Genomic DNA, 24,092 nt, shown 5'->3' on the forward strand with positions numbered 1-24,092 from the left:
GGGGTGGGGGAGGGGGAGAGGTTGATGGGGTGGGGGAGAGAGGGAGAGGTTGATGGGGGGGTGGAGAGAGGGAGAGGTTGATGGGGGGGGGAGAGAGGGAGAGGTTGATGGGGGGGAGAGAGGGAGAGGTTGATGGGGTGGGGGAGAGGGAGAGGTTGATGGGGGGGAGAGGGAGAGGTTGTTGGGGGCGGGGGGAGAGGGAGAGGTTGATGGTGGGGGGGAGAGGGAGAGGCTGATGGGGGGAGAGAGGGAGAGGTTGTTGGGGGGAGAGAGGGAGAGGTTAATGGGGGGGCAGAGAGGGAGAGGTTGATGGGGGGGGAGAGGGAGAGGTTGATGGGGGGGGAGAGAGGGAGAGGTTGATTGGGGGGGAGAGAGGGAGAGGTTGATGGGGGGGAGAGGGAGAGGTTGATGGGGGGAGAGAGGGAGAGGTTGATGGGGGCGGGGGGAGAGGGAGAGGTTGATGGGGGGAGAGAGGGAGAGGTTGAGGGGGAGAGAGGGAGAGGTTGATTGGGGGGGGAGAGGGGGCGAGAGAGAGGTTGATGGGGGGGAGAGAGGGAGAGGTTGATGGGGGGGGAGAGAGGCAGGAGGGAGAGGTTGATGGGGGGGGAGAGGGAGAGGTTGTTGGGTGGGGAGAGAGGGAGAGGTTGATGGGGGGAGAGAGGGAGAGGTTGATGGTGGGGGGGAGAGGGAGAGGTTGGTGGGGGGAGAGGGAGAGGTTGATGGGGGGGAGAGGGAGAGGTTGATGGGGGGGAGAGAGGGAGAGGTTGTTGGGGGGAGAGAGGGAGAAGTTGTTGGGGGAGAGAGGGAGAGGTTGATGGGGGGGAGAGGGAGAGGTTGTTGGGGGGGAGAGAGGGAGAGGTTGATGGGTGGGGAGAGAGGGAGAGGTTGTTGGGGGGAGAGAGGGAGAGGTTGATGGGTGGGGAGAGAGGGAGAGGTTGATGGGGGGGAGAGAGGGAGAGGTTGTTGGGGGGAGAGAGGGAGAGGTTGATGGGTGGGGAGAGAGGGAGAGGTTGATGGGGGGGGAGAGGGAGAGGTTGATGGGGGGGGAGAGAGGGAGAGGTTGATGGGGGCGGGGGGAGAGGGAGAGGTTGATGTGGGGGGAGAGAGGGAGAGATTGATGGGGGGGAGAGAGGGAGAGGTTGATTGGAGGGGAGAGAGGGAGAGGTTGATTGGGGGGGAGAGAGGGAGAGGTTGATGGGGGGGAGAGAGGGAGAGGTTGTTGGGGGGAGAGAGGGAGAAGTTGTTGGGGGGAGAGAGGGAGAGGTTGATGGGGGGGAGAGGGAGAGGTTGTTGGGGGGGGGAGAGAGGGAGAGGTTGATGGGTGGGGAGAGAGGGAGAGGTTGTTGGGGGGAGAGAGGGAGAGGTTGATGGGTGGGGAGAGAGGGAGAGGTTGATGGGGGGGAGAGAGGGAGAGGTTGTTGGGGGGAGAGAGGGAGAGGTTGATGGGTGGGAGAGAGGGAGAGGTTGATGGGGGGGGAGAGGGAGAGGTTGATGGGGGGGGAGAGAGGGAGAGGTTGATGGGGGCGGGGGGAGAGGGAGAGGTTGATGTGGGGGGAGAGAGGGAGAGATTGATGGGGGGAGAGAGGGAGAGGTTGATTGGAGGGGAGAGAGGGAGAGGTTGATTGGGGGGGAGAGAGGGAGAGGTTGATGGGGGGGAGAGAGGGAGAGGTTGATGGGGGGGAGAGGGAGAGGTTGATGGGGGGGGAGAGAATTCTGTAAAAGTATCCTCCGGACTCAAAGGAAAACAGTATTCAATGCATGCAGGGCGGAACTAGGCCAATATCCATTCATAATCACTATCCAAAAAAGAGCCACCAAATTTTGGAATCACCTACAAATGAGCAATCCCCAATGCTATCACTACGACGCCCTGAAATGCCAAGAGCTGACCATAAGAAGAATACCCTCAGTCAACTAGTCCTGGGACTCAGTGAAGTAACTAGTAACAATACTAACAATAACCAGCCCCAGGACAGTGACAGGGTAACACAAAGAATTCGACCCAACACAATCGTCGCTAAGCAAAAGGAAAAATATCTGACATATTGGGCAGAAACAACAAAAACCCAAAGCAAACTCAATTGCTACTTGGCCCTAAACAGACAATACAACATAGCTGATTACCTGACCATGGTAAAGGATAACAAACTGAGAAGAACCTTGACAAGGTACAGACTTAGCGAACATAGCCTAGCGATCGAAAAAGGCAGACACAGGCAGACCAGGCTACCAAGAGAAGACAGGATATGCTCTCACTGCAGTCAGGGAGTAGTGGAGACAGAGATGCACTTCCTCACAGCCTGCGGAAAATATCAGGGCATCAGGGAGAATTTCTACCAAAAATTCTCACAAATATGCCCTGATTTCAGAAATCTGAATGACAACCAAAAACTCCCATTCCTACTGGGAGAGGAGAGAAGCTGTATAACACTGGCGGCACACTATGTTACAGCTTGCCATGAACAGAGGGACAACCAGTAAACAAAGAAAAGAATATATATAAACAATGCGAATGTATATTTATACACTCAGGGATATACCTGTTTATACACTGTATGAATAGAACTGCGTTTATGTGCTAAACCATAAATGTATTTTGATGCTTTGGCAACATAAGATGTAACTTATCATGCCTGTGCTGCCTCTCCCTCTAACTTAACCTCACTGTATGTATTTAACTTACTTATATATGTATAACCTACCTGTTGGGGCCGTTGCCCCTTTAACTTACCTTTTAGGGCCATTGCCCCTTTAAGACGCGCCTTAGCGTGCTGACGTCACGTCACGTACAACGTAGCGTGCTGACGTCACGGCACGTACGACGTGACGTGCGTGAGGCGGCTGCCGGCCCGACTCGGCCTTCCAGAAAGGCTGCCGGCACAGCCCGGCCTAGCGTCTTTGGCCGCATCTACCAGCCGCCGGGAGCGACGCGATCTTCCGCTCCCGCGGCAAGCATCGGCTCAGCCTGGCCTCCAGCTCCCGCTCCCGACTTCGGCCTCCACGGCCAGAAACGCGACCACGCGCATCACGTGACGCCCCAAGCGCGGACAACGCTACCGAGCGTGATGAGGTCATCACGCTCCCCACAGGACTGCTACGTAGTCCTCGTGGAGTCCTCGCTGGGACACAGACCTACACCACGGTGCTCCTACAGCAGCACAGGCTCCGGGCAGTTGTATTGTCCCCATGCTTGAGTCTTGGAAATTGTTTGTCTGTAAGTATTTTAGAATGCTATGGATGATTAATGTGCACTGTATGTTGTAGAAAATGTTTAGTTGTAACTTTTCTCTGCCTAGCTGATTAACTAGTAGCTGTATTTTCATACACTATGTACAGGGCTAATTTAAAGAGAATGCCTCCCAGTTTACTAAATGTACTGTGTTGCTCAGGCGTACCTAAATCTGTGTATACATATCAGTTATGCGCCTGTATACTAATGTGTGCTTCCATTTCTGTGTTGTATTTCAGTTTTACAATTAGAATCGTTCAGTAAAGCGTTACAAGAAAAGTCAAGCCTTGTGATTTTATTGGAAGATATCGAGTTGTTCGCTATCTGTCTAGCTCTGCATAGAATCGCGTTGCGAGGGCAGAACAGTAAAAAGACAACAGCACAGCGGGCTCAAGCGCAGGAAGATACCACTCAGCTACCATGAGTCTACGCTCAGGAAAACAATATACCCTAGAGGACGTCGACCAGTCAAGCGAGAAGCATGAGCCTCTCCTAGCAAACGATGCCAAGTCACAGCCCTCTAAAGTATCCCCTAGGTCATCTCGGCGGTCCAGCAGACCGTCGTCATCGACAGCTTCTGCAGCCGCCAAAGCACGTGCCAAGGCAAAAGCTGCCCAGGCTCAATTGTCCTTCGCTGAAAAAGAAGCTGACCTTATGAAGCAGAGAGCCGACCTCGAAGCTAGTATGATGAAGCAGAAAGCTGACCTTATGAAGCAGAGAGCCGACCTCGACGCTAGTGTGATGAAGCAGAGAGCTGACCTCGACGCTTAGTGTGATGAAGCAGACAGCACAGTCCTCTAAAGTATCCACTAGATCATCTCGGCAGTCCAGCAGACCGTCGTCATCGACAGCTTCTGCAGCCGCCAAAGCACGTGCCAAGGCAAAAGCTGCCCAGGCTCAATTGGCCCTTGCTGAAAAAGAAGCTAGGGTTATGAAGCAGAGAGCTGAGCTCGCTGCCAGTCTCCACATTCTCCAAAGCCAGAGAGCTGCCGCTGCCGCTAAAGCTAAAGCCGCAGCTTATGAAGAAGGTGAGGAGAACGAAGGCGGGGAGCCCAGCCAGGAAACATATGTTCTGGGACAGCCCCTCAGTCCAGTGCAACGTACAAGTGAGTGTGTCCAACAACACTCCAAATTGTTCTCCAAGGAAACATCCAACTATCTCAACGCAGAACCAGCTACTCAACACAGTAGCAAACAGCCTGTTTTTGGAGACACTGAGCTTAAAGGAGAAGAAACAAGCAAGACTTACCTACAGAGACCTCCACAGCACTCGGCCAATCCAGCCAAGCAGTCCTCACCCGAGCCACAGGGTACACAGGACCTCGCTGGGTGCCTTATCCGCCGAGAGTTGTTGAGTTCGGGCCTTCTGGAGTTAGATGGCCGTCCTGAAAGTTGTTGGTCATGGAAAGAGCCCAACCTGAGACTACACAAGGTAGCATCGAACAGTGGACAGGTGATGGAAGCCTTCCCTGCAGAGGACCGTGCCAAGGATCTGAAGGATTTGCACCTTGGAGTGGATCCTCCCCCCCTTCAACGGAGCCTGGGGCTCTCCTGGAACCTGGAAACAGACAGCGTCACATTCCTGGTGTCCCGTGAAGAAAGGCCATTCACACGGAGAGACATCCTGTCCACAGTCAACAGTTTGTACGACCCTTTGGGGTTCGTAGCTCCCATAACAATGCAAGGAAAAGCATTTGTACGGGAACTCTCATCGGATCAGAGTGAGTGGGATGCTCCACTCCTCCCTGAAAAAGAAGCAAAATGGAACCTACAGTTGATCAGAGACAAGATTGACATCGATGTGGGCGCCGTCAAGTTCTTTACGGACAGCAAGATTGTACTTGGTTACATCCACAACTCCACAAGAAGGTTTTACGTGTATGTTTCCAACTGGGTGACTCGTATCAGACGATCCACTCACCCTGACCAGTGGTGCTATGACCCCACGGACCTGAACCCTGCAGACCATGCTACCAGGTCTATACCAGCAGCACACCTACAGCAAAGCAGTTGGTTCTCGGGCCCCTCTTTCCTGTCTAATGTCAACACAGAGGAGACTCCTGAGTCCAATCCCTTCACCCTTGTGGAGCCTGAAGCTGATACCGAGATTCGGCCTGAAGTTACGACCCTGGTCACCAAAGCCTCAGAATCTCAGTTGGGCTCACAAAGCTTCGAGCGATTCTCAAGCTGGAGAACACTCTGCCGAACCACAGCCCGACTCATTCATGTAGCAGCATCCTTCAAGGGGAATTCGGACAACATAGAACACAAAGGATGGAAATGTTCTAAAGAAGTATCCAGCACAAGTGAGCCATCACAAGCCAAAGGTGTGATCATTCGCTCTGTCCAGCATGATGTCTTCAAGGAGGAATTCAAATGTCTTGAAGAGGGACAGACATTCCCCAAGCAAAGAGGAGAGTATTTGTCCACCCTACAGAGCCGTAGGAAATGGACAGAAGACAAGCCAAACGTCAAAGTGAGAGACGTTGTCTTGCTGAAAGACAGCCAAGCACGCAGAAATGAATGGCCAGTGGGCCTGGTTGTCAAAACTCTGCCGACCAGGGACAAGAGGGTCCGCAAGGTGGAGGTGAAGATTGTCAAGGAGGGGCCTATCAAAGTGTTTCTGAGGCCAGTCTCAGAGATCCTCCTTTCTGAAGTAACCTAGAGAACGAACTCTGAGTATGTTGCAGCCAAAGGACGTTTTCTTCAGGTTTATTTTGTATCTGTAGTGGTACAATGGAATTGTACCAAGCGGGGAGTGTGCTGCCTCTCCCTCTAACTTAACCTCACTGTATGTATTTAACTTACTTATATATGTATAACCTACCTGTTGGGGCCGTTGCCCCTTTAACTTACCTTTTAGGGCCATTGCCCCTTTAAGACGCGCCTTAGCGTGCTGACGTCACGTCACGTACAACGTAGCGTGCTGACGTCACGGCACGTACGACGTGACGTGCGTGAGGCGGCTGCCGGCCCGACTCGGCCTTCCAGAAAGGCTGCCGGCACAGCCCGGCCTAGCGTCTTTGGCCGCATCTACCAGCCGCCGGGAGCGACGCGATCTTCCGCTCCCGCGGCAAGCATCGGCTCAGCCTGGCCTCCAGCTCCCGCTCCCGACTTCGGCCTCCACGGCCAGAAACGCGACCACGCGCATCACGTGACGCCCCAAGCGCGGACAACGCTACCGAGCGTGATGAGGTCATCACGCTCCCCACAGGACTGCTACGTAGTCCTCGTGGAGTCCTCGCTGGGACACAGACCTACACCACGGTGCTCCTACAGCAGCACAGGCTCCGGGCAGTTGTATTGTCCCCATGCTTGAGTCTTGGAAATTGTTTGTCTGTAAGTATTTTAGAATGCTATGGATGATTAATGTGCACTGTATGTTGTAGAAAATGTTTAGTTGTAACTTTTCTCTGCCTAGCTGATTAACTAGTAGCTGTATTTTCATACACTATGTACAGGGCTAATTTAAAGAGAATGCCTCCCAGTTTACTAAATGTACTGTGTTGCTCAGGCGTACCTAAATCTGTGTATACATATCAGTTATGCGCCTGTATACTAATGTGTGCTTCCATTTCTGTGTTGTATTTCAGTTTTACAATTAGAATCGTTCAGTAAAGCGTTACAAGAAAAGTCAAGCCTTGTGATTTTATTGGAAGATATCGAGTTGTTCGCTATCTGTCTAGCTCTGCATAGAATCGCGTTGCGAGGGCAGAACAATGCCAATAAAGCGATTTGAATTGTGAATTGTGAATTGGGAGAGGTTGATGGGGGTGGGGAGAGGGAGAGGTTGATGGGCAGGGGGGGAGAGAGGGAGAGGTTGATGGGGGCGGGAGAGAGGGAGAGGTTGATGGGGGTGGGGGGAGAGGGAGAGGTAGATGGGCGGGGGGGGGTAGAGAGGGAGAGGTTGATGGGGTGGGGAGAGAGGGAGAGGTTGATGGGCAGGGGGGGGAGAGAGGGAGAGGTTGATGGGGTGGGGAGAGAGGGAGAGGTTGATGGGCGGGGGGGAGAGAGGGAGAGGTTGATGTGGGGGGAGAGAGGGAGAGGTTGATGGGGGGGAGAGAGGGGGATGCTGATGGGGGGGAGAGGGAGAGGTTGATGGGTGGGGGGGGAGAGAGGGAGAGGTTGATGTGGGTGGGGAGAGTGGGAGAGGTTGATGGGGGGGGAAGAGAGGGAGAGGTTGATGGGGGGGAGGGAGGGAGAGGGAGAGGTTGATGGGCGGGGAGGGGAGAGAGGGAGAGGTTGATGGGGTGGGGAGAGAGGGAGAGGTTGATGGGCGAGGAGGGGAGAGAGGGAGAGGTTGATGGGGTGGGGAGAGAGGGAGAGGTTGATTGTGGGGGGGAGAGAGGGAGAGGTTGATGGGGGTGGGGGGAGAGGGAGAGGTTGATGGGGGTGGGGAGAGAGGGAGAGGTTGATGGGGGAGGGGAGAGAGGGAGAGGTTGATGGGGTGGGGAGAGAGGGAGAGGTTGATGGGGGGGTGAGAGAGGGAGGAGGGAGAGGTTGATGGGGGCGGGGGGGAGAGAGGGAGAGGTTGATGGGGGTGGGGAGAGAGGGAGAGGTTGATGGGGGTGGGGAGAGAGGGAGAGGTTGATGGGGGTGGGGAGAGAGGGAGAGGTTGATGGGGTGGGGAGAGAGGGAGAGGTTGATGGGGGTGGGGAGAGAGGGAGAGGTTGATGGGGGTGGGGAGAGAGGGAGAGGTTGATGGGGGGTGGGGGGGAGAGAGGGAGAGGTTGATGGGGGTGGGGAGAGAGGGAGGAGGGAGAGGTTGATGGGGGGGAGAGAGGGAGGAGGGAGAGGTTGATGGGGGTGGGGGGGAGAGCGGGAGAGGTTGGTGGGGGTGGGGGGGAGACAGGGAGATGTTGATGGGGGTGGGGGGGAGAGAGGGAGAGGTTGATGGGGGTGGGGTGGAGAGAGGGAGAGGTTGATGGCGGGGGGGAGAGGGAGAGGTTGATGGGCGGGGAGGGGAGAGAGGGAGAGGTTGATGGGGGGGAGAGAGGGAGAGGTTGATGGGGGGGAGAGAGGGAGGAGGGAGAGGTTGATGGGGGGGAGAGAGGGAGGAGGGAGAGGTTGATGGGGGTGGGGGGGAGAGAGGGAGAGGTTGATGGGGGTGGGGGAGAGAGGGAGAGGTTGATGGGGGGAGAGAGGGGGAGGTTCATGGGGGCGGGGGGGAGAGGGAGGGAGAGGTTGATGGGGGGGAGAGAGGGAGGAGGGAGAGGTTGATGGGGGGGAAGAGAGGGAGGAGGGAGAGGTTGATGGGGGGGGAGAGAGGGAGGAGGGAGAGGTTGATGGGGGTGGGGGGAGAGAGGGAGAGGTTGATGGGGGGGGAGAGGTTGATGGGCGGGGAGGGGAGAGAGGGAGAGGTTGATGGGGGGGGAGAGAGGGAGGAGGGAGAGGTTGATGGGGGGGAAGAGAGGGAGGAGGGAGAGGTTGATGGGGGGGGAGAGAGGGAGGAGGGAGAGGTTGATGGGGGTGGGGGGAGAGAGGGAGAGGTTGATGGGGGTGGGGGGAGAGAGGGAGAGGTTGATGGGGGGTGGGGGGGAGAGAGGGAGAGGTTGATGGGGGGGAGAGGTTGATGGGGGTTGGGGGGGAGAGAGGGAGAGGTTGATGGGGGGGAGAGAGGGAGAGGTTGATGGGGGGGAGAGAGGGAGAGGTTGATGGGGGTGGGGGGGAGAGAGGGAGAGGTTGATGGGGGTGGGGGGGAGAGAGGGAGAGGTTGATGGGGGTGGGGGGGAGAGAGGGAGAGGTTGAGGGGGGGAGAGAGGGAGAGGTTGATGGGGGTGGGGAGAGAGGGAGAGGTTGATTGGGGGGGAGAGAGGGAGAGGTTGCGGGGGAGAGAGGGAGAGGTTGATTGGGGGGGAGAGGGGGAGAGAGAGAGGTTGATGGGGGGGGAGAGAGGGAGAGGTTGATGGGGGGGGAGAGAGGCAGGAGGGAGAGGTTGATCGGGGGGGAGAGGGAGAGGTTGATGGGGGGGAGAGAGGCAGGAGGGAGAGGTTGATGGGGGGGTAGAGGGAGAGGTTGATGGGGGTGGGGGAGAGGGAGAGGTTGATTGGGGGGGAGAGGGAGAGGTTGTTGGGTGGGGAGAGAGGGAGAGGTTGATGGGGGAGAGAGGGAGAGGTTGATGGTCGGGGGGAGAGGGAGAGGTTGGTGGGGGGGAGAGGGAGAGGTTGATGGGGGGAGAGGGAGAGGTTGTTGGGGGGAGAGAGGGAGAGGTTGTTGGGGGGAGAGAGGGAGAGGTTGATGGGGGGGGAGAGAGGGAGAGGTTGTTGGGGGGAGAGAGGGAGAGGTTGATGGGGGGGGAGAGAGGGAGAGGTTGATGGGTGGGGAGAGAGGGAGAGGTTGTTGGGGGGAGAGAGGGAGAGATTGATGGGTGGGGAGAGAGGGAGGGGTTGATGGGGGGGAGAGAGGGAGAGGTTGATGGGGGGGAGAGAGGGAGAGGTTGTTGGGGGGAGAGAGGGAGAGGTTGTTGGGGGGAGAGAGGGAGAGGTTGTTGGGGGGAGAGAGGGAGAGGTTGATGGGTGGGGAGAGAGGGAGAGGTTGATGGGGGGGAGAGAGGGAGAGGTTGTTGGGGGGAGAGAGGGAGAGGTTGTTGGGGGAGAGAGGGAGAGGTTGATGGGGGGGTAGAGAGGGAGAGGTTGTTGGGGGGTGAGAGGGAGAGGTTGATGGGGGGGGGGAGAGAGGGAGAGGTTGATGGGTGGGGAGAGAGGGAGAGGTTGTTGGGGGGAGAGAGGGAGAGGTTGATGGTGGGGAGAGAGGGAGGGGTTGATGGGGGGGGAGAGAGGGAGAGGGTTGTTGGGGGGAGAGGGAGAGGTTGATGGGTGGGGAGAGAGGGAGAGGTTGATGGGGGGGTGGGGGAGAGGTTGATGTGGGGGGAGAGAGGGAGAGATTGATGGGGGGGAGAGAGGGAGAGGTTGATTGGAGGGGAGAGAGGGAGAGGTTGATTGGGGGGGTGAGAGGTGAGGGTTGATGGGGGGGGAGAGAGGGAGAGGTTGATGGGGGGGGAGAGGGAGAGGTTGATGGGGGGGGAGAGAGGGAGAGGTTGATGGGGGTGGGGAGAGGGAGAGGTTGATGGGCAGGGGGGGAAAGAGGGAGAGGTTGATGGGGGCGGGAGAGAGGGAGAGGTTGATGGGGGTGGGGGGAGAGGTAGATGGGCGGGGGGGGTAGAGAGGGAGAGGTTGATGGGGTGGGGAGAGAGGGAGAGGTTGATGGGCGGGGGGGGAGAGGGAGAGATTGATGGGGTGGGGAGAGAGGGAGAGGTTGATGGGCGGGGGGGAGAGAGGGAGAGGTTGATGTGGGGGGAGAGATGGAGAGGTTGATGGGGGTGGGGAGAGAGGGAGAGGTTGATGGGGGTGGGGAGAGAGGGAGAGGTTGATGGGGGTGGGGAGAGAGGGAGAGGTTGATGGGGGGTGGGGGGGAGAGAGGGAGAGGTTGATGGGGGTGGGGAGAGAGGGAGGAGGGAGAGGTTGATGGGGAGAGAGGGAGGAGGGAGAGGTTGATGGGGGTGGGGGGGAGAGAGGGAGAGGTTGGTGGGGGGGGAGAGAGGGAGAGGTTGATGGGGGGTGGGGGGGGGGAGAGGGAGAGGTTGATGGGGGGGGGAGAGAGGGAGAGGTTGATGGGGGGTGGGGGGGGAGAGGGAGAGGTTGATGGGCGGGGAGGGGAGAGAGGGAGAGGTTGATGGGGGGGAGAGAGGGAGGAGGGAGAGGTTGATGGGGGGGAGAGGGGAGGAGGGAGAGGCTGATGGGGGTGGGGGGGAGAGAGGGAGAGGTTGATGGGGTGTGGGGGGGAGAGAGGGAGAGGTTGATGGGGGGAGAGAGGGAGAGGTTGATGGGGGGTGGGGGGGAGAGAGGGAGAGGTTGATGGGGGGGAGAGAGGGAGAGGTTGATGGGGTGGGGGGGAGAGAGGGAGAGGTTGATGGGGGGTGGGGGGGGAGAGAGGGAGAGGTTGATGGGGGGGGAGAGAGGGAGAGGTTGATGGGGGGTGGGGGGGAGAGAGGGAGAGGTTGATGGGGTGGGGGGGAGAGAGGGAGAGGTTGATGGGGGGGGAGAGAGGGAGAGGTTGATGGGCGGGGGGAGAGAGGGAGAGGTTGATGGGGGTGGGGAGAGAGGGAGAGGTTGATGGCGGGGGGCTGGTGGAGAGGGAAGAATCTGCCGTTTGGGACAGGAGTGCAGAGAGTGCAGAGAGACTGAGGTTCTTGGATATTGGTGTGTTGCTCTGCCTCCTGCAATCCAGCTCCGTTAACTGTTCCCATTCTCTCCACAGCTGCACTGCCAGTAACTCCGCAAGGAGCACTCCTACCAGCTCGCCGGCGCTAAGCAAGTGGCTGCCGCTCTGCCCGAAGGCCACGGACGGGGAAAGTGTGCTGGAGAAGGGTTCAGATAGCTCCTCAGAAAGGTTGTCCTGTGGCAACCAGTACAGCCACTCCACTCCCGGGCGCAACAGCAAGAACTCGCGGGTAAGAAGCCAGCGTATTTACCACCTACTCTCGGCACTGGGCAGGAAAGCTGTCTCAGACTCTGAATACATTGTCCTTTGCAGCAAATAATAGCTCCCTCCGAAGTCCAAAAGGAATACCAGCTATAGAAGGTGCTTGGCACATCTCTCGGCAGATTCTCTCAGCATCTCTTAAATTCTTGTTGATTAGTCAGAAGAAGATTCTCTTTGTCCTCTCTCGTTGTAATCTTTACCTAGCAGAGGTAGAAGGCACCTTAACAAGTACTAAGTATATCCAGGACACACAGTAAGAGGCTACTAGACTGATTCCTGGGATGAGAGGACTGTCCTATGAGGAGAGATTGAGTAGATTGGACCGATACTCTCTGGAGTTTAGAAGAATGAAAGGTGATCTCATTGAAACATATTAAATTATTATACGGCTTGACAGGGTAGATGATGAGAGGCTGTTTCCCCTGGCTGGACAGTCTAGAAGTAGGGGTCATCGTCTCGGGATAAGAGGTCGGCTATTTAGGACTGAGCTGAGAAATTTCTTGACTTTGGTGAATCTTTGGAATTCTCTGCCCCAGAGGGCTGTGGAGGCTGAGTCGTTGAGTATATTCAAGGCTGAGATCGAGAGATTGTTGGACTCTCGGGGAATCGAGGGATATGGGGATTGGGCGGCCAAGTGGAGTTGAGGTCGATGATCAGCCGTGATCTCATTGAATGGCGGAGCAGGCTCGAGGGGCCGTGTGTCTGACTTGTGCTCATATTTCTTATGTAAATCAGATATTTTTTATTAATTCCCGGTGTTAGATCAAGGTAATTTCAGTGGAACACACTGATCTGAGGTCAACACACTAAAATTAAAGTTTGCGAGTCCGGTGGTAAGTTTTAAATAGTCGATTTATTGCATCACTTGATTTACACTGTTTGACTTCCTTTATCCAACTAACAAGGATGTTCAAAATGGCTGGCTTTATACCGCAGCAGATGTACCCGCCCCCTTTATTACCACCGGACTTGCAAACTTTAATTTTGGTGTGTTGACCTCAGATCAGTGTGGTCCACTGAAATTACCTTGATCTAACACCCGGGTTGCAGGTGTCGCTGGCAAGGCCGGCATTTATTGCCCATCCCTAATTGCCCCTTGAGAAGGTGGCGGTGAGCCGCCGCCTTGAACCGCTGCAGTCCGTGTGGTGAAGGTGCTCCCACAGTGCTGTTAGGGAGGGAGTTCCAGGATTTCGACCCAGCGACGATAAAGGAATGGCGATATATAGACAGGATGGTGTGTGACACATCTGCGCCATTTCTCACATTGTGTTCAATAATGTTTGTGAGGAAGTTGTTCACTTTTTTTACCATTTACGTGCTTTTGACTCCAATCCTTTCCCCTCTCCTGCTATTTGATCTATAATCCCATCTTTTCCCCGCTCCTGCTATTTGCTCTGTAATCCAAACCTTTCCCCTCTTCCTTAAACACTTATCAATCACAGATTTATATTTTCTTTTCTTTTATCTTCCAGAAAATGCAGAGCTGGTACAACGTGAGTATAAAGTGCAATTCTTGATTTTTAATTCTGTGTTTTATGTCTGTGTTGCCTTGCGTTGGTTTGTGCTATTGTTAAATTACAGTTCGAGAACCATTGCTGTGGAATTGTGTGTCACGGTGGGATTAACTAATGCTGCTGCAAGACACGCCAGTATCTCTTTCTTGTCCTTTCTGGACATATGTTCTCATCAATGTGTCTCAAATTTGAGAGAATCCATCACGTCATCTGCATGGAATCTAGAGAACCGGGGAGCCCCTGAGCTGAGATTGTCCGATGGGTCAGAGGGTGAAATCTAAAGCTGGCACTGGCCAGAAGGAACAGCAGCAGAGCCCAAGTCAAGGAGGCCCTTGCCAAAGGAAATGGCAGAGCCTTCGAACTTTTGCCTAAAAAGAGCCATACTGAAATCTCTGGATCTCATTTCCCTTGGGATTCCTGGATACCAAATAAATAGGGGCAATTTTCTTGGTCTAGACTGGATACAATCCCAGGCCCGATAGGTGTGTGCTGGGCTCTACGCCCAGGCACCATTCCACTTTCCTTATATATATCTGATTAGAGAAGAGTAGATCCCAGCTAATCACTTATTGATGAGTAAATAAGTGCAGTACTGAGGGAGGACCGCACTGTCGGAGGGGTAGTACTGAGGGAGCGCCGCACTGTCGGAGGGGCAGTACTGAGGGAGGACCGCACTGTCGGAGGGGTAGTACTGAGGGAGCGCCGCACTGTCGGAGGGGCAGTACTGAGGGAGGACCGCACTGTCGGAGGGGCAGTACTGAGGGAGCGCCGCACTGTCGGAGGGGTAGTACTGAGGGAGCGCCGCACTGTCGGAGGGGCAGTACTGAGGGAGGACTGCACTGTCGGAGGGGCAGTACTGAGGGAGCGCCGCACTGTCGGAGGGGTAGTACTGAGGGAGCGCTGCACTGTCGGAGCACCGCACTGTCGGAGGGGCAGCACTGAGGGAGCACCGCACTGTCGGAGGGGCAGCACTGAGGGAGCGCTGCACTGTCGGAGGGGCAGTATTGAGGGAGCACCGCACTGTCGGAGGGGCAGTACTGAGGGAGCGCCGCACTGATGGAGGGGCAGCACTGAGGGAGTGCCGCACTGTCGGAGGGGCGGTACTGAGGGAGTGCCACACTGTCGGAGGGTCAGTACTGAGGGAGTGCCGCACTGTCGGAGGGGTAATACTGAGGGAGCACCGCACTGTCGGAGGGGCAGTACTGAGGGAGCGCTGCACTGTCGGAGGGGCAGTACTGAGGGAGCAGCGCACTGTCGGAGGGGCAGTACTGAGGGAGCACTGCACTGTCGGAGGGGCAGTACTGAGGGAGCGCTGCACTGTCGGAGGGGCAGCACTGAGGGAGTGCCGCACTGTCGGAGGGGCAGTACTGAGGGAGTGCCACACTGTTGGAGGGTCAGTACTGAGGGAGCGCCGCACTGTTGGAGGCTCAGTACTGAGGGAGTGCCACACTGTCGGAGGGGCAGTACTGAGGGAGAGCCGCACTGTTGGAGGGGCAGTACTGGGGGAGCGCCGCACTGTCGGAGGGGCAGTACTGAGGGAGCGCCGCACTGTCGGAGGGGCAGTACTGAGGGGGGGCAGTACTGAGGGAGTGCCGCACTGTCGGAGGGGCAGTACTGAGGGAGCGCAGTACTGAGGGAGCGCCGCACTGTCGGAGGGGCAGTACTGAGGGAGCGCCGCACTGTCGGATGGGCAGTACTGAGGGAGTGCCGCACTGTTGGAGGGGCAGTACTGAGGGAGCGCCGCACTGTCGGAGGGGCAGTACTGAGGGGGGGCAGTATTGAGGGAGCGCCGCACTGTCGGAGGGGCAGTACTGAGGGAGCGCAGTACTGAGGGAGCGCCGCACTGTCGGAGGGGCTGCACTGAGGGAGTGCTGCACTGTCGGAGTTGCAGTCTTTCGGATGAGACGTTAACACGAGGGCCCCGCCTGCCATTTCAGGTGGATGCAAAAGTTCCCGCAGCCACTATTTCGAAGAAGCGCAGGATGTTGTCCAGTTGTCCTGGGGCCAATATTTATCCCTCAATCAACATCGCTAAAACAGAATATTGTTTGTGGGATCTTGTGCGCTAACTGGCCGATGGGCTGAGAGATGGTCACTGCAGTTAATGTGCTGTGATCGCGCTTCTCGTGACTCCAGTTGCATGTTCATTTCTTTTAATTGCCATCCTGCTTAAATTAACGTCGCTCAGTCATGCTAAGTCTGAGGTTTGCTTTGATTTCTGTTACATATTCCATTAGTTTTCCAAAAAGGAGAAGGATTGAACTGTGTGTCTCCTTCATATTGCAAGATGCATGGAAACCATTTTAGAGCCTGCATTTTCAGTGACTTGACAGCTGTGTACGTATTTGTAATAAGGTTGATTGGATAGGAAGAGCGGTGTTTGATCCAGATATTCCTCTGGAGAAATTGTATCTTTCACAAACTGTTCAAGAAGCTGCCCGATTCAGAGCGACTGATTGAGGGTGAGGCCGATTGTGGGTGTGAGGCGGGTGTTGGGCGGGGCCGGCGGTGGGCGAGGCGGAGTGTAGGTTCGAGTGACAGTAGGGTATTGATGAGAGTCACGTTTTGTTTGAGGGGGAAACAGTGAGCCTCAATGTTGACATCAGAAATACTTGTTCTGACTGTAGATTTTGACCCAGGGGTACAGGCTGGGGCTGACTGTAGATACTGACACAGGGGTACAGGCTGGGGCTGACTGTAGATACTGACCCAGGGGTACAGGCTGGAGCTGACTGTAGATACTGACCCAGGGGTACAGACTGGGGCTGACTGTAGATACTGACGCAGGGGTACAGGCTGGGGCTGACTGTAGATACTGACGCAGGGGTACAGACTCGGGCTGACTGTAGATATTGACCCAGGGGTACAGACTGGGGCTGACTGTAGATACTGACCCAAGGGTACAGACTGGAGCTAACTGTAGATACTGAGCCAGGGGTACAGGCTGGTGCTGACTGTAGATATTGACCCAGGGGTACAGGCTGGGGCTGACTGTAGTTACTGACCCAGGGGTACAGGCTGGGGCTGACTGTAGATACTGACCCAGGGGTACAGACTGTGGCTGACTGTAGATACTGACCCAGGGGTACAGGCTGGAGCTGACTGTAGATACTGACCCAGGGGTACAGGCTGGGGCTGACTGTAGTTACTGACCCAGGGGTACAGGCTGGGGCTGACTGTAGATACTGACCCAGGGGTACAGACTGGGGCTGACTGTAGATACTGACCCAGGGGTACAGACTGGAGCTGACTGTAGATACTGACCCAGGGGTACAGGCTGGGGCTGACTGTAGATTCTGACCCAGGGGTACAGACTGGGGCTGACTGTAGTTACTGACCCAGGGGTACAGGCTGGGGCTGATTGTAGATACTGACCCAGGGGTACAGACTGGGGCTGACTGTAGATACTGACCCAGGGGTACAGGCTGGAGCTGACTGTAGATACTGACCCAGGGGTACAGGCTGGGGCTGACTGTAGATACTGACCCAGGGGTACAGGCTGGGGCTGACTGTAGATACTGACCCAGGGGTACAGACTGGGGCTGACTGTAGATACTGACCCAGGGGTACAGACTGGGGCTGACTGTAGATACTGACCCAGGGGTACAGACTGGGGCTGATTGTAGATACTGACCCAGGGGTACAGGCTGGTGCTGACTGTAGATACTGACCCAGGGGTACAGACTGGGGCTCATTGTAGATACTGACCCAGGGGTACAGACTGGGGCTGACTGTAGATACTGACCCAGGGGTACAGACTGGGGCTGATTGTAGATACTGACCCAGGGGTACAGACTCGGGCTGACTGTAGATACTGACCCAGGGGTACAGGCTGGAGCTGACTGTAGATACTGACCCAGGGGTACAGACTGGTGCTGACTGTAGATACTGACCCAGGGGTACAGACTGGGGCTGACTGTAGATACTGACCCAGGGGTACAGACTCGGGCTGACTGTAGATACTGACCCAGGGGTACAGGCTGGCGCTGACTGTAGTTACTGACCCAGGGGTACAGACTGGGGCTGACTGTAGTTACTGACCCAGGGGTACAGACTCGGGCTGACTGTAGATACTGACCCAGGGGTACAGGCTGGAGCTGACTGTAGATACTGACCCAGGGGTACAGACTGGGGCTGACTGTAGATACTGACCCAGGGGTACAGACTGGGGCTGACTGTAGATACTGACCCAGGGGTACAGACTCGGGCTGACTGTAGATACTGACCCAGGGGTACAGACTGGGGCTGACTGTAGATACTGACCCAGGGGTACAGGCTGGAGCTGACTGTAGATACTGACCCAGGGGTACAGACTGGGGCTGACTGTAGATACTGACCCAGGGGTACAGACTGGGGCTGACTGTAGATACTGACCCAGGGGTACAGACTGGGGCTGACTGTAGATACTGACCCAGGGGTACAGGCTGGGGCTGACTGTAGATACTGACCCAGGGGTACAGACTGGGGCTGACTGTAGATACTGACCCAGGGGTACAGGCTGGGGCTGACTGTAGATACTGACCCAGGGGTACAGACTGGGGCTGACTGTAGTTACTGACCCAGGGGTACAGACTGGGGCTGACTGTAGATACTGACGCAGGGGTACAGGCTGGGGCTGACTGTAGATACTGACCCAGGGGTACAGACTGGGGCTGACTGTAGTTACTGACCCAGGGGTACAGACTGGGGCTGACTGTAGATATTGACCCAGGGGTACAGGCTGGTGCTGACTGTAGATACTGACCCAGGGGTACAGACTGGGGCTGACTGTAGATACTGACGCAGGGGTACAGACTGGGGCTGACTGTAGTTACTGACCCAGGGGTACAGACTGGGGCTGACTGTAGATATTGACCCAGGGGTACAGGCTGGTGCTGACTGTAGATACTGACCCAGGGGTACAGACTGAGGCTGACTGTAGATACTGACCCAGGGGTACAGACTGGGGCTGACTGTAGATACTGACCCAGGGGTACAGGCTGGGGCTGACTGTAGATACTGAGTCAGGGGTACAGGCTGGAGCTGACTGTAGATACTGACCCAGGGGTACAGGCTGGTGCTGACTGTAGATACTGACCCAGGGGTACAGGCTGGGGCTGACTGTAGATACTGACCCAGGGGTACAGGCTGGGGCTGACTGTAGATACTGACCCAGGGATACAGACTGGTGCTGACTGTAGATACTGACCCAGGGGTACAGACTGGGGCTGACTGTAGATACTGTCCCAGGGGTACAGGCTGGGGCTGACTGTAGATACTGACCCAGGGATACAGGCTGGGGCTGACTGTAGATACTGACCCAGGGGTACAGACTGGGGCTGACTGTAGATACTGACCCAGGGGTACAGACTCGGGCTAGGTGATGTTTGCAGTGTGATATAACATGTATTAATTGTCTTTCATGAATGGGGAGTGATGTTACAATTGGTTGATATTTTCCTGTGCGCGGTATTTAGTGTACTGATGGATGCGTCCGCATCAAATTCCGTTTTTTGTTGCTCCTTTTGACCTCTGTTGAGCCCAGCGCTGCTCGGGCCTCTCAGCGCTGCTCGGGATCCTTGGTGCTCACTCGTCCGACAGCTGCCTGTGGACGGAAGCTACTTTCACCTCTCCTGTGACTTGTGTCAGGTGTAAATCAAGGATCTGGTGAGAAAAGGAGCCGAATGATTCTGGTGCAACCCAAATTGAACAAAGGTCTTCGTTGCATTTGCTGCTACCTGCCCACAATTTATCAGACACTGAATTCACCCTGGCGTGATGGGATTTTAAATCTTGACTTTAAATGGCTGTTCACTCCTCCTCTATAACCATGTCCCAAATAACAGGACTCCCGTCCTCTATAACCATGTCCCTAGTAACAGGACTTCCGTCCTCTATAACCATGTCCCCAGTAACAGGACTCCCGTCCTCTATAACCATGTCCCCAGTAACAGGACAACCGTCCTCTATAACCATGTCCCTAGTAACAGAACTCCCGTCCTCTATAACCATGTCCCCAGTAACAGGACTCCCGTCCTCTATAACCATGTCCCCAGTAACAGGACTCCCGTCCTCTATAACCATGTCCCCAGTAACAGGACTCCCGTCCCCTATAACCATGTCCCCAGTAACAGGACTCCCGACCTCTATAACCATGTCCCCAGTAACAGAACATAAGAAATAGGAGCAGGAGTAGGCCAGTCGGCCCCTCGAGCCTGCTCCGCCATTCAATAAGATCATGGCTGATCTGATCCTAACCTCAAATCTACTTCCACTCTCCATCCCACCCGAACCCATGTGATCTCCCGGGAGAGGCGAAAAACCAGATAAAAAAACCAGTGGCCAATTTGGGAGAAAAAATCTGGGAAATTCCTCTCCGACCCATCTAGGCAATCGAAACTCGTCCAGGAGATCACTCTGTCCCTGTATTTCCTGCAGTACTTACCTTCTGTAAAAGGTGATCTCCACCCAAGTCAGGAACAGGACCAATTTACTCTTGAAGGACTAACACAGAATTAGAACACAAGAAGTAGGAGCAGAACCAGGCTACACGGCCCCTGGCCCGCTCCGCCACCCACAGGGCCATGACCATTCCGAACCTAGACTCATGTCCAATTTCCTGCCCGCTCCCCGTAACCCCTAATTCCCTTTACTTCTAGGAAACTGTCTATTTCTGTTTTAAATTTATTTAATGATGTAGCTTCCACAGCTTTCTGGGGCAGCAAATTCCACAGACCTACTACCCTGTGAGTGAAGATGTTTCTCCTCATCTCAGTTATGAAAGAGCAGCCCCTTATTCTAAGATTATGCCCCCAGTTCTAGTTTCACCCATCATTGGAAACATCCTCACCGCATCCACCCGATCAAGCCCCTTCACAATCTTATATGTTTCAATAAGATCGCCTCTCATTCTTCTGAACTCCAATGAGTAGAGTCCCAATCTACTCAACCTCTCCTCATATGTCCACCCCCTCATCCCCGGGATTAACCGAGTGAACCTTCTTTGTCCTGCCTCGAGAGCAAGTATGTCTTTTCTTAAGTATGGACACCAAAACTGTATGCAGTATTCCAGGTGCGGTCTCACCAATACCTTGTATAACTGCAGCAATACCTCCCTGTTTTTATATTCTATCCCCCTAGCAATAAAAGCCAACATTCCATTGGCCTTCTTGATCACCTGCTGCACCTGCATACTAACTTTTTGAGTTTCGTGCACCAGGACCCCCAGATCCCTTTGTACTGCAGTACTTTCCAGTTTCTTGCCATTAAGATAATAACTTGCTCTATGATTTTTCCTGCCAAAGTGCATAACCTCACACTTTCCAGTATTGTATTCCATCTGCCAAATCTCTGCCTACTTACTTAGCCTGTCTATGTCCCCTTGCAGGTTTTTTATGTCCTCCTCACTCACTACTTTCCCTCCCATCTTAGTATCATCTGCAAACTTTGATATGTTACACTCGGTCCCCTCCTCCAAATCGTTAATATAGATTGTAAAGAGTTGGGGACCCAGCACTGACCCCTGCGGAACACCACTAGTTACTGATTGCCAGTCTGAGAATGAACCATTTATCCCAACTCTCTGCCTTCTGTTAGATAGCCAATCCTCTATCCATGCCAGAATATTACCCCCATCCCGTGATTTTTTATCTTAAGCAATAATCTTTTGTGTGGCACCTTATCAAATGCCTTTTGGAAGTCTAAATACACTACGTCCACTGGTTCCCCTTTATCCACCCTATATGTTACTTCCTCAAAGAACTCCAGCAAATTTGTCAAACATGACTTCCCCTTCATAAAACCATGCTGACTTTGTCTTATTAAATTATGATTATCCAAATGTCCTGTTACTGTCTCCTTAATAATGGACTCCAAAATTTTACCTGCCACAGATGTTAGGCTAACCGGTCTATAGTTTCCAGCCTTCTGTCTACTGCCTTTTTTAAATAAGGGTGTTACATTAGCAGTTTTCCAGTCTGCCGGGACCTTTGCCGAGTCCAGGGAGTTTTGGAAAATTATTACCAATGCATCCACAATCCCTACCGCCACTTCCCTCAAGACCCTAGGATGTAAGCCATCAGGTCCAGGTGATTTATCCGGCTTGAGTCCCATTATTTTACCGAGTACCACTTCCTTAGTGATTTTTATCGTGTTTAGCTCCTCCCCCCCTTTAGCCCCCTGTTTGTCCAGTGTTGGGATATTCTTAGTGTCTTCTACTGTAAAGAGTGATATAAAATATTCATTCAGTGTTTTTGCCATCTCCATATTTCCCACCATTAATTTCCCGGTCTCATCCTCTAAGGGACCAACATTTACTTTAGCCACCCTTTTTCTTTTTATATAACTATAAAAACTCTTACTATCTGTTTTTATATTTTTTGCCAATTTACTTTCATAATCTATCTTCCCTTTCTTAATCTTTTTGTCATTTTTTGCTCTCTTTTAAAGTTTTCCCAATCCTCTATCCTCCCACTAGATTTGGCTACCTTATATGCCCTTGTTTTTAGTCGAATACTATCCTTAATTTCTTTACTTAGCCACGGATGGCTGTCTTTTCTTTTACACCCTTTTCTTCTCAGTGGAATATATTTTTTTTGGAAGTTGTAAAATAACTCCTTAAATGTACACCACTGATCATGTATCGTCTTACCCTTTAATCTATTTTCCCAATCCACTCTACTCAATTCCGCTCTCATACCTTCATAGTCTCCTTTATTCAAGCTTAGCACGCTTGTTTGAGATCCAACCTTCTCACCCTCGAATTGAATATGGAATTCAACCATGTTATGTCCAAGGGGATCCTTTACTAGGACATTTTTAATTAATCCTATCTCGTTACACAGGACCAGATCTAAGGTTGCTTGCCCCCTGGCCGGTTCAGTTACATACTGCTCAAGAAATCCATCCCTAATACACTCAATTAACTCATCCTCAAGGCAGCCCTGCCCAATTTGATTTGTCCAATTAATATGATAGTTAAAATCCCCCATAATTATAGATGTTCCCTTATTACAAGCCTCAACTATTTCCTGATTGATACTCCGTCCAACAGAGTTGCCACTGTTCGGAGGCCTATAGACTACGCCCACTAGTGTTTTTTTCCCCTTATTATTCCTTACCTCCACCCAAACTGTTTCATTATCCTGATCTTTTGACCCAATATCATTTCTCTGTATTACAGTGATTCCTTCCTTTTGGACTCCCCAGCCTTCGGGAACATCCTTCCTGCATCTAGTCTGTCCAGTCCTGTCAGAATTTTATAAGTTTCAATGAGATCCCCTCTCATTCTTCTAAACTCCAGCGAGTATAAGCCCAATCGACCTAATCTCTCCTCATACGTCATTCCTGCCATCCCAGGTATCAGCCTGGTGAATCTTCGCTGAACTCCCTCCATGGCAAGAACATCCTTCCTCAGATAAGGCGACCAAAACTGCACACAATACTCAAGATGTGGTCTCACCAAGGCCCTGTACAACTGCAGCAAGATATCCTTGTTCCTGTACTCGAACCTTCTTGCTATGAAGGCCAACATACCATTTGCCTTCTTAACCGTCTGCTGCACCTGTTACCTGGGGAGAAAGCTAGTTATCACCGGCAAGCTCCAAATAATGCAGATTGTCAACAGGTTAGATGAGTGTACCTTTGTCGTCAGTGTGTGTGAACTAACAGCTCCCTCCATTTCCGGTTATTTATTTGATTAGGCACATGATACTGATGCAGAGTCTCTTGTCGGGTTTCTCGAAGGCAGCAAATGGATTCTTCGGGAAGTTGGGAGATTGTGAACCATTTGAGTGATAGCTGGGACTTGACGGAGAAGGAGACCATCAATGGGGAATGACGTTAGACCTAAGCAGCTCAGCTAGCCTGAATCTCCCACCTCTGTCAGGACAAACTGCTCATGACACTGCACTATATCTCAAGGAGGTGGATGGATACTGGCGAGATGATGTACTTCGCTGATGCACTGGTCATCAATCAGTCTTGTGCATCTATGTTGATTTTCCTTCTATGCTGGATTATGAAGTAGTATCGATAAGTATTTCTGGTGTGTTTTTAGCTGCCATTCTGAACTGTTCCCTTGAGCAGTATTTATTTGCAGGGTGGAGCCAATACAATGCATCAATACATGGGTGCCATGGAGTGGAGGGGAACAGGCTTGATTTTCCCCTCCCTTTGTTTCCCACTATGCAGTAAGGCTCTAGGAAAGAATCAGGCCACGGGTGGAGGCCGGACATCTCTACCTAAGGATGCAATAAAATAGGGCAGAGCGTAATGACCTTGGTCCCAGGAGAATGCCTGCGTCCATAGCCCCGTCCGTGACCCAGTGACAACAGGGGACAAAATAGGAGAATCCATCAAATCACAAAAAACGTGCAGTGCATATTAATTGTGCTGTGGTGCTCTTCACCCCCCACCACCCCGCAGATTTTACACTGTCTTCAGAATCTACTCTTCCAGCTTATGAACATTTCTGTTTGAATTTATCCAGTGAAATGTCTTCATTAAAATGAACTGTGAAAGGAAACACCTCTTCAACCTTCTTTTCCAATTTTTTACGTTTGATACTTGTGTGATATTTGGGTTGTTTATTGACCAGTGTCTGAGAGAACAGAATTTGGATTTCCTTTTCTCCCTGTGCCAGGTCCTCTGACAAATTTCCCTTTCTCCTCTTTGCCCATCCTCTCTCCACCCTCTTTGTATCTAGCTTCCGACTCTGTGCCCAGCATGGTCTTGGCACTTTCAGCATCATGCCCGTGTCCCGTGATGACAAGTGAAAGTCTGCATTTGAAGTTTTGCATTCTTTGTTTATTCTGAAATATATGGTTGGAGCGGTTGAGTCTCTCATTGATGGTATCGATTGTGTTATTAATTCATGTTTATCTGAGAGG

General features: G+C 53.5%; 1 protein-coding gene across 2 annotated transcripts in view; it reads left to right on the top strand.

The window, feature by feature from the left end:
* LOC147101975 (protein Aster-B-like) overlaps positions 1-23,728 on the top strand; it is a 26,164-nt gene extending 2,436 nt beyond the window's left edge. The window contains exons 2-4 of one of the 2 annotated variants that reach the window (XM_085964121.1): positions 11,486-11,678; positions 13,183-13,203; positions 22,905-23,728. In XM_085964121.1, coding sequence (XP_085820247.1) covers positions 11,486-11,678; positions 13,183-13,203; positions 22,905-22,985 — 295 coding nt within the window. In that variant the 3' untranslated portion in view covers positions 22,986-23,728. Of the gene's footprint in view, positions 1-6,309; positions 6,569-11,485; positions 11,825-13,182; positions 13,204-22,904 lie in introns of those variants that run through there. The other variant, XR_015073191.1, reaches the window with a different exon arrangement.
* The last annotated feature ends 364 nt before the right edge of the window (positions 23,729-24,092 follow it).

The sequence above is a fragment of the Somniosus microcephalus genome, chromosome 22 (assembly GCF_052327205.1).
Source record: "Somniosus microcephalus isolate GS21.2 chromosome 22, FLI_Smic_1.0, whole genome shotgun sequence".
In the NCBI taxonomy this organism is placed as follows: Eukaryota; Metazoa; Chordata; class Chondrichthyes; order Squaliformes; family Somniosidae; genus Somniosus; species Somniosus microcephalus.